We start from the raw sequence: 10,273 nt of genomic DNA on the forward strand, positions 1-10,273 counted from the left end.
TTTGTTCCTATGGCATAGTTTTAAGCATGATTTAATACTCACAGCACATATTACAGGTGCTAGGGTTCTCTGCAAAGCCGTCCTCCTTATTTTCTTAGTGAGTGGACGTCAGTGTAAGCATATAGGATCAAGTAGAAGAAAAAGTGAAGAAAGCAAACTGAAGGTGCTTGACAACATAGGCTTTGAGAATGTTTGTTAGAAGCTTCAGGTTATATAGCATTTGATGGGTTACCTTTTGTGTGTCCAAACGACATCCTTTGGTATTTGCAAGTTCTTGGAACTGTACTTTACCAGGAATAATTTTACTGAATTACCAACATAGGGTTTAAACTATTTCCCCTTGACTGAAATTGCCTAAAAGATTATTACATAGATGATTGTCTGGGCCATTGAAAATGACAGAGCATAAAACAAATAGGAAAGTTCTCATTTTAGAATTCTCCCTCTCCCCCTGCCCCAACATAACCTTTTTCCTTTACAAAATCTGTGAGGAATGTGATCTCTGTAAATTGCAGAAAGTAACAAATTGGGTATTTGTTACTGTTTAATGCCAGCTTGTATTTGTTTGCTATCATTAAAAAGTAATATGCTTTCCTTAACAGAATTTTTACATGAACTAGAACTCTTATTAAACATTAGTAAGCATAAATTATATCAAAATCCTTACCTTACTCTGAACTTTTTTTTTTTGCATCTTACCATCTGTGTACAATTTAAGCCTTTGTAATTGACTGCAGGATCACTGTTGTGAATTATCAGCTGTCTTATTATTGTAAAAATCTGTTGCTATCACTTGTTCTTATTAAAGATTCATCCATATATTTTGAAGAATTATTTTGTTTTGGTGTGTTTGCTTCATGTCTTTTTTTTTTTTTTTTTTCATTGCCAGGCTTTCTGCCAGTTATCATTTCTTAATTGTGTTTGTTTATCTGCCCTAGTTGGAATATTGTGATTAAAAAGCCATACTTACTAGAATTGGGCTTAGAGTAAAGACTATTTATTGCATGAAGACTTTTTCTTACTAATAAAATGTATGAACTTCATGATAGAGATAGCTGTCTTGACTTATTCCTTATCTTGTGATAAATTAAAAATTAATATTTATCCCCTGAGGATTAATGTCAAGACTAAAATAGTATTTAGAATCAAAACAAGTTTTCAGTTAATAATGACTTTTATTATTTCAATAACAATGAATAACAAAGAAGATGTAAATTTTCATTCCCCATAAGTGTCACTACTAAAGTTAGAGATTGCACATGGGATGTTGATTTAGTAATAATTCATATAATAAGTGTTTAGCTGTTTCTTCTCTCTGAGGTCTGTCCTGATAGTATTATCTACCAAACAACAAGCAAAGCCAGGCACCCTATGCATCCCTGTAATACCTTCTTATCCAGTAAACATTGCATTGAAAAGGTTATTTTGTTTTCTAATTTAACAGACTTTATGCTGTAGTGCACTTTATAGTTAGAGGCTTTTCTAAATACCTCGGGTTGTGCTGTTGAACTGTTTGTTGCAATGGAAGATTATAGTTTCTTAAAAGTCTCGGTGGTTTCCTTTGGGTTCTATAAAGCTTTACCTCATTACTGCCTCAGCTTTGTCTATAGTGAGATCTGGTTAAGATGAAATTTGACAAAACCTTTTCATTTTTCTTATCATAATTTAGGTCACAGGAGTTTTTAGTATTTTCAAGGAGGAATCCCTTTTTTTACTCCTTGAGTTCATGTGGCTTTAGTTAAAATAATATTTCCATTCTGCTGAATTATTTGGAAGACATTCTTTGTACTCTAATTTTTTTTTAAGTTTTCCTGAAAGTTAAGAGTATGGAATGTTTTAATACATTTACTCAGTCTCACTATATTTGAGGTTTGTTACACATACTGTATTCTAGGTAGTAAAAAAAAATGAAAGATTTTTGGTACCCTTTTTTAAAAAATTTTCATGTGAGCCTGTTTTTTAAAAATCATATTTACTCCAGTTGTGCTTTATCATAGCTTGTTCAAAGAGGCATCTGCCTTCCAGCAAAGATTTGCATAAAGATTAAGCATTAAAAAAAAAAAATAAGAAATGTGAGCTGCCTCACTAGGAATGTGATCTCTGTATTTCTCTGTACAAAGCAGTGATGTTATCACAGTGGTGATTGTGTGTTTTTCTACTTGATTTTAATGCTAATTTAGAAGGATAATGAAATGTGATATATACTGTTCAATGTGAGACTTAGATGAAAATTGGTGAGAGTATCAAGAGAAAATTTTACTCTGGCATTGTTAAAACACTGTTTCAACTTTTTCCATAGTAATGTACAGTCGTTTCACTGTAATATCAAAACTAGTATTTTTCAAAAGGCACTCTGACAGTGAGATTAAGGTGCTATTTTATCTTCTCAAATGAATATGCAGGACCATGGAAATTTGGAGGTAGTTTCTCTAGGTAAGAAATTATGAAAGCAGAAAATACTTAATGAATGCAGAATTAATTTTTCACTTAGACTATAAAACATATCATACAGCTTATTAAAATAGTTTGTGTTTTGGGGGGGTTGGTTTTTTTTTTGTTTGTTTGTTTGTTTTAAGACAGAATTTCTCTGTGTAGCCCTGGTTGTCTTGGAACTCAGATCTACCTTCCTCTGCCTCTCCAGTGCTGGGATTAAAGGAGTGCACCACTATACTTGGCTAAAATGATTCAATTTTGTTTGTGCTATTTTCATTTCATAGGAGTTTGCATTCTTTACAAGCCACCTTTGGATTGGATTTGGTTTTGAATTAACCACCATTGATCATCAGGGGTCACTGACACTTTGACCATTTAATTTTTCTTGAAAATTACAATACAACCATATTAATAAGTTGGCAGTCCTTTTCCAACATAGGATTTCTGTTTGTAGGAAGAATCAGGCCTATAAGTACTTTGCTTTGTGATGGATGTTTCTTTCTATGCACTAGTGTTTGTAAGCAGAAGCATTTTAAAAAGTAGCATTTAAAAAGAAATTCTTGCCTATATAAGACTTTACTTTGTTAATACATGGTTCCTAGTAACCTTTTGTGATTATATACATTACAAGAAAATCTGCATATGAAATTGGATGGTTTGTAAAAGTGAGTTTGCCATACAAAACATCTGAATTTATTAATATGTAAACATATCCATAACAATGAGATACTTAAGTCTAGAATTTGTTTTCCTTTTCTTCCCTTAGGTTTCCAATGTCCCCAGCATTAGTAGATTGCCAACTCCCTCTTTACAGCACCCTAGCCAGTGTTAAGCTGGCATTGTCAAACCCATCCCAGATTACTGCAGCAGATGGAGTTGTTCTTTAGTTATAAGGTAAGTTCCCCCATGCTCATTTCACACTCGTTGAGATGCAGTTTTTCATTTTACAATATTGTATAGTTTTGTAAGTTTTTCTTTCCTCATGTGATTCCCTAGGTTATTGGTGCATTATACTCAAAAACTTAGAAAACTATATAATATAATAAAGGACTTACCTTGTGGCCATAGATAGCTTCTTTTAATAATAATCCCTAGAGGGTCCTTTAAAAACTCCATGGTTTCGTAGTTGAGCATCTAATACAAAGGGAGCTGGCAATCTGCAGATGCTGTGGACATTGGATGAGAAGCAATACAAGGTAAGCTGCAAATTTAAACTATTTCCTGTTGCATGCTTGAAATTCATTGTTCATGTTGAAGTTTATAATCTGTTAATTTTAAAATATATATATATTACTCTTTGGGCTGGCAAGATGGCTCAGTGGTTAAGAGCAGTTGTTTTTGCAGAGGACCAGGTTCAATTCCCAGCATCCCCATGGTACTTCACAGTCACCATAACTAGTTCCATGGGTCTGACACCCCTCTTCTGGCCTTCCTTGTTAAGAAATACATACATGGTGCAGGCAAAACACACATAAAATAAATCCTTTTTAGAACTACTCTATTTTCATTAAAGTGAACTTTGATGTTCATAATACTAAATGTATATAATGCGTTTAAGTTTTATTTTAAAATGTTTTTATTCCTGAAAATGATCAGAATCGTGATGATAAAAAAGGTTAAAATTTCCCTGTATTCACTTAACTTGTTTTAAAATAACCAGAGTATATGCATAATTTATATTAAATATTAAACCAAGTAGTTTTATTAATGCTGTAGCACATTGTAGCACCTAACTAGTTGCCCCAAATACCAATCTGCCAGTTTGATTTTTAGCTCTGTAATCAGTACACATTCTTAAAAATCAGTGAATTTTATATTAGTAAAACAAGCGAATGTACTGGTTTTTTAGCTCTTATTTTCCTTGGAAATACACTCTGTAGCCCAGGCTCACCTCAAACTTGCAGCAATCCTCTTACCCCTAAATCTAGAGTGCTGGGAATACAGGCTTGTGCCACCATGCCAATTGTTGTTTTCCTTTGTTTTAAAATATGTCACTATTTTAATTACTATTCTACTTTAAATTAACACAATTGTTAGTTATGTAACTTTTAACATTACAAGGGTGTCTGCACAATATAACCTATTAGTACTTACTTAGGAATAAGTAGTTGCACAATATAATTTATTTATAATTGTTAAGGAATTGGCTTTTTTTGAGGACCAAGAGAGACAACATGGTGTTTGAGGAGAGTAAATTTAAACATGCATGAGATCCAGAAGTTTAGTCTGAAGTCAGTTCCATTTTACAAGAAATTCCTGAGGAGATTTTAAGACACCTTTCTTCTAGAAAATTATGGCTTTTTAAATTTTAATAAATCCATCTTGGAAGAAATATAAAAATTGTTTTTCCTCATATCTGTATTATAATCAATAAAGTTGATCAGTTAGAAAAGCTATTTCTGGCTTGGGGTTGCTTAGTTTAAACATCAATAAATATTTGTTGATTTGAAGTAAATTTTTATATTGGACCAAAGGTAAAGCAGATTGTTACTAACTCTTAATTGCTTATTAAAAATTGATAACTTTTATGGTTCTTGTAATAGCTCCTCTGTGAAAATGAGGTCACTACTCAACAGAAAGCAACAAGTGTTAGTTAAGGAGTTAGTTTGGTGATAGAGTGCAGGGATCAGGATTCAGTCCTTTGCACCAGTGGTGTGGGGCACAAGATGTCATTATGTTAATTGCATCTGGATTGTAAGCTTCATGTTTTATCCAGATGACACAAGAAGCTATGAGTTCCCTTCCAGTCTGAGTAGTTGAGTGAAAAGCCTTGCTTTAAACACCAATACAAGCAATGATTCTGCCCTCTTAATCACCTCAAGACTATAGATTCGCATCCCGTGGCAGTGTATAAGGTTCCTGGAGTCATTGTATTTTTTATACTTTTATATATTTTATTAATCTTCTATGATAGACAACCATAGATTTCAACAGGTTAATGGGAAAGGCAGTTGTATGAAAGTTATAATCTGTTCTCTGATTAAACATTTGAGTTCCCTTGTATATAGTCTTTTGGTTCAGTCGCATAATTTGTAGATGTTAATTAATCAAAAGTTAATCAGAATTAAATGTAAAATCTTCTTATTTTAAAAATCTTATGCAAAAATTAATGTTGTAATTTAAGTGAGATATCTGTAACACTAACTCTAATTGTTATTAGTAATCAAAACTCAGAGACAGATACTGGGGTTCAAGCTGAAGATCAGAGAAGAGCAGCCAGTCACCAGCTCTTATCTCTGCCTCAGATTCCACTGCTCCTCCAAACCCCAGAGGACTTGTCTCCTCCCACCTTAAATTCCTCTCTAGAGCTGGGATTAAAGGCTTGGGATCCCAAGTGCTGAGATCAGCTTTGTGAGCTCTGTTTCTCTTTTAGACTGATTCAATTTTGTATAGTTCAGGGTAGCCTTGAACTAACAGGGATCCATCTGCCTCTATCTCCGGAGTGCTGGGATTAAAGGTGTGTGCCACCACTGCCTGGCCTCTATGGCTTTGCACTCTGATCTTCAGGCTAGCTTTATTAGATCATAAACAAAAGTATCACCACAGATACCAGTACAGCAATGTTCTGATATAAAGATTTCCAGGTGTACCGTATATCCTTCCTGTTCCTCATCTACAGAGACCTAACTGGCATCATTTGCATTCCCCATCCTATTATAGCTATACTAATCCATTCAGCAACTATGCAAGCAAGGTTAGTTCTACAGGTGTCACATTTCTCCTTTGGTCCCCACTAGTTCTCTCAAGAATAATCCTTTTTCTAGTGAATTCTACCACATAGAGAATATTCTTTCATCTTTCTTCCTTCGCATAAGGAAGTTTAAGTAAAATTGGGTTCTGCTTTCTCACAATTTCATTTTTCCACCAAGTAGTTGCTGAGTGTGTGATTGGCACTTGTAATCTCAACACATGGGAGACTGAAGCAGGAAGCTCAAAAGTTCTAGACTAGCCTGAACTGCGTAACAAGTCAAAGGTTACATGGTGAGATCCTCTCTGAAAACCAAGAGAAGTATGGTTGCCCTGGATAAATACTATTTCTTATTTATTTCATTTAATAGTTTTCTTTCATGGATTAGAATAATCACTTCATACTGATTCATCAATTCTTTTGAAAAAAGTTTAAATTTTGAGATACAGCTCACTGCTTACTTTGGTCTGACTTGTGCTTTTCCTAGAAGTCATTTAAAAAGAAATAAGACTCTTTAATATGTTATAGCAGTTTCTCGATCTGTGTCATGACACCTTAGGGGTCAAACAGTCCTTAGGGGTCACCCAAGACCATCTGCACATCAAACATTTACACTATGAGTAATGAAAATAATTTTATGGCTGGGGGTCACCACACATGAGGAACTAACTTTTAGAACTACTATGTGGTAGGAAATAAAAATTTTCTTAAGCTGGGTGGTAGTGGTGCTCAGGAGGCAGAGGCAGGTGAATCTTAGAGTTCAAGGCCAACCTTGTCTAAAGAGAGTCCCAGGACAGCCAGGGCTATACAAAAAAACTCTGCCTTGGGGGAGAAAGGGAGTTTTTCTTAAAACTTTCCTTAATACCATGATCTGACATTCTATTAAGATGCAAGTTAAGGATGGAGAAATGACCACAGTTGTTAATATGTGCTGTTCTTGCAGAAGACCTGGATTCAGTTACCAGCACCCACATGGACGTGTGCAATTCAGAGGGTTCAGCTCCCTCTTCAGTCTTTGTGTGCATTACACACATGTGGTACACTTACATACATGTAGGCAAACACTCAAACACATAAAAATAATCTTTTTTAAGACATGAATTAGCATAGGGTTCATATTTGGTGTGTTCATAGCATATAATCCTACGTTTCTTACTCTTCTAATAAACAGTTCCTCTTTAAGATTCAGAAACCTCAGAAGAAATATGGCTCTTTGTGTTTGTGCAAATATACACTCTGTGGTTGCTGAGTACTCTTTTTGTCAAGCATGCCATTAAGACTTTGGTGCTGGACAATGGTGGTGCACACATTTAATCCCAGCACTCTGGAGGCAGAGGCAGGAGGATCTCTTGTGAGTTCGAGGCCAGCCTGGTCTACAAAGCTACATAGAGAAACCCTGTCCACAAAAAAAAAGAAAACCCAGCAGAAAAAAAAAAGAGACTGGATTACAGAATTGTCATTTAAAATAGCAAAAAGTTTTATGTGTGTGCATGTGTATGTGTGAGTATATAAAAAATTGGCAACTCCATGTACAACTCTAGAATATATTTTGCTGTAGATAGTGGCCTTATTATTCTACATACGGGCAGACTAACTCAACAGTTGTTTATAGGATGAAGTCTGATTTTATGGCTGTTAAATGTGATCTAATAATATATAATTCTATCTTTCATTAGAAATAATACATATGGATTATATGATACAAGATATTTCCTCGTTTTATAACTATTTAGTTGCTTCTCTGTGCTAGAAATTGCTAACACGTCATTTCTAGATAGACAGACAGTCAGTACCTGTAATACCAGCAAATGGGAGGGACACCAGTAATAATTAATGTTAGTGTAGTGAGTAGGTTTTAAAAAGCAGTTGGTTGGGCTTGGGAAGGTAGCTCAGTGTTACAGATGTTTCCTTGCTATAGAAGCAGGAGGACTGGTGTCCTAATGTCCTCTGGTCTCTACATCCTTGTGCACATGCGCATACACACAACACCACACAGAAAATAAAACAACATTAACTGTTTTAGTTGCTTTTCTATGCCAGAAACTGCTAAAATGATTGTAACAACTCCTAAGGAAGTTTGTTAAGAATTCTTATTTTTCCTCTCTTAGAAGTTACAGAAAACTTTTCTTCATGAACTATGCTTATGTATTTGGTGAATGTATTTAAATATTTGTACCTTTACATGATTATGTTTGTTTGTTCATGGGGTCCCCCGCCTTGGCACTGGACATCAAATCCAAGACTACATACATTTGGTAAATGATTTATTAAGATATTTACAACTGACATAACTAGACTATTTTTAATATGTATTTCCTACTTAAATGATAAGCATTTTGGGATTTCTTCTGTAGAATTGAGATCACTAAACATACTAAAAGATATTTCCTCTTGTAAACTCCTGTGGAAGAAATATTTTTGATGATATTGGCATTTTGTTACTTTTTAATTAGATGCTGAAACTTGGTTGATACTGATTTTAGGTTAAGTCTTAGAAATTTATTTTTTAAAACTTATGTTTCTAGGGCAAATGGTACCATCGGAGGCAAGCTGTAAAAGAATTGCATAGTACACTGATACGCCTTTTAAATGAATTGCTGCCATGGGAACCAAAGTTAATGAAGGCTTTTCAGAGAAACAGGTAATAAGCTTTATGGTGTATTTAGCTTATTCTGAGACCCTTCTTTTATGATTTGGGGCTTTTCCATTCATTTTGAGTACAGTAAATACAAAACAACATTCTCAGTGAATGCCCGCTCAAATGTGGTAACTGCTAGTGGGAGGGCCCTGGCGGAGGGATGTGAAATTCTTGTTTGGGACTGTGGAGGCTACTCACAAAGGAAATGAGGCGCATGCTAGAGGGGAAACGAAATGGAAGGGCACACTTAAAAAAGTGTATACGTGTATTTGGCATTTAGAGGAAGCACTGAGTGAGAATCAGTTATAATCAAAGAAAAATCATTGATGTAGATTGAGGTAGGACATAAAAGTCAGAAGTCAAGGTAGCCAGGTCAGGTAGGACTTAATCTTTTAAGAATTTACATGGACCAAGTTGAAAAGTTTTTGAAAGGTTTTTAAAGAGACAGAATGTTTTCTGTGCTTCTGTTGCTTGCTTGCTTGCTTGCCCGCCTGCCCCCTTGCTTGCCTGCCTGCTTGCTTGCAATGCTGAGACTTCAATCCAACACCAGCCTAGTCTACAGAGAGTTACAAGACAGCCAGGGCTACTTAGAGAAACCCTGTCTTGGGGGGGGAATTTTTTAATGGCTTTTTTTTTTTTTAAGCCAAGCATGTATATGACATGAAGATTCCTGGGTCTTGCTGGCCAGTCTACTTAGTGAGTGACTCAACTCATTTTTCAATTCAAATAGAAAACTTTAGTTATTTATTGCTTTTCTTAATAATTCTAACTAACGACAACCCTCAGAAAGACAAATAGGTGGTATATTCAATTCTTATTCACAATTTTTTTTTTTTTCTGAGACAGGTTTCTCAGTGCAGCCTTGGCTATCCTGGAACTTGATTTGCACACCAGGCCGGCCTCGAACTCACAGAAATCCACCTGCCTCTGCCTCCCAAGTGCTGGGATTAAAGGCAGCACCCAGCTTTAAGATATAACCTTTAATTTCTTAAGCATATATCATAAGTTTTGTCTTCTTGGGCAATTAATAATTGGCAAGACTAAAAGGCATCTTAGATACACTTTAAACATAATTTAATGATAATTGAAAATATTTCAAGATTCAATTTAATATGCTAATTAATTTAGCTTCCAAAAGTTCCACATTACAATGATTATTTCAGGAGCCGCCTGAAGAAAGACTATGATGATTTCCGAAGACAACCTGATTATGGTCAGTTCACTAGAGAACTGTGGACTTCTGAAGAATGTGAAGGGAACCCTGAGAGAGATCCTCCTACAGCAGAAATCAGTAAGTCTGTAGATGCAGCAGAACCTCTAGACAACCTGGAGAAAGAACACGTGGATTCTGGTAGGCATTCAAACTTTTAAAATATAAGCACAAAGAGAACTTTCTGTTTGTTGTGAAGGCAAAAGGTAATCGGGTTAGTGAATGTTGCTTGAGAAAATTCAATAATTTGCAGAAATACTGTCCATATTCTTATAAGCAATTTCTTGACAGTCATTATTAAATT

At 35.0% G+C, this 10,273-nt stretch overlaps 1 protein-coding gene across 2 annotated transcripts in view; it reads left to right on the forward strand.

Moving 5' to 3' along the window:
* Kiaa2026 (KIAA2026 ortholog) overlaps positions 1–10,273 on the forward strand; it is a 73,292-nt gene that overhangs the window by 58,499 nt on the left and 4,520 nt on the right. For both annotated transcript variants that reach the window (XM_051199940.1, XM_051199941.1), the window contains 2 exons: positions 8,647–8,762; positions 9,923–10,110. In XM_051199940.1, the coding sequence (XP_051055897.1) occupies positions 8,647–8,762; positions 9,923–10,110 (304 nt within the window). The remainder of the gene's footprint in view (positions 1–8,646; positions 8,763–9,922; positions 10,111–10,273) is intronic.

This window comes from Phodopus roborovskii, unplaced genomic scaffold (assembly GCF_943737965.1).
Source record: "Phodopus roborovskii unplaced genomic scaffold, PHOROB, whole genome shotgun sequence".
NCBI classification, from domain to species: Eukaryota; Metazoa; Chordata; class Mammalia; order Rodentia; family Cricetidae; genus Phodopus; species Phodopus roborovskii.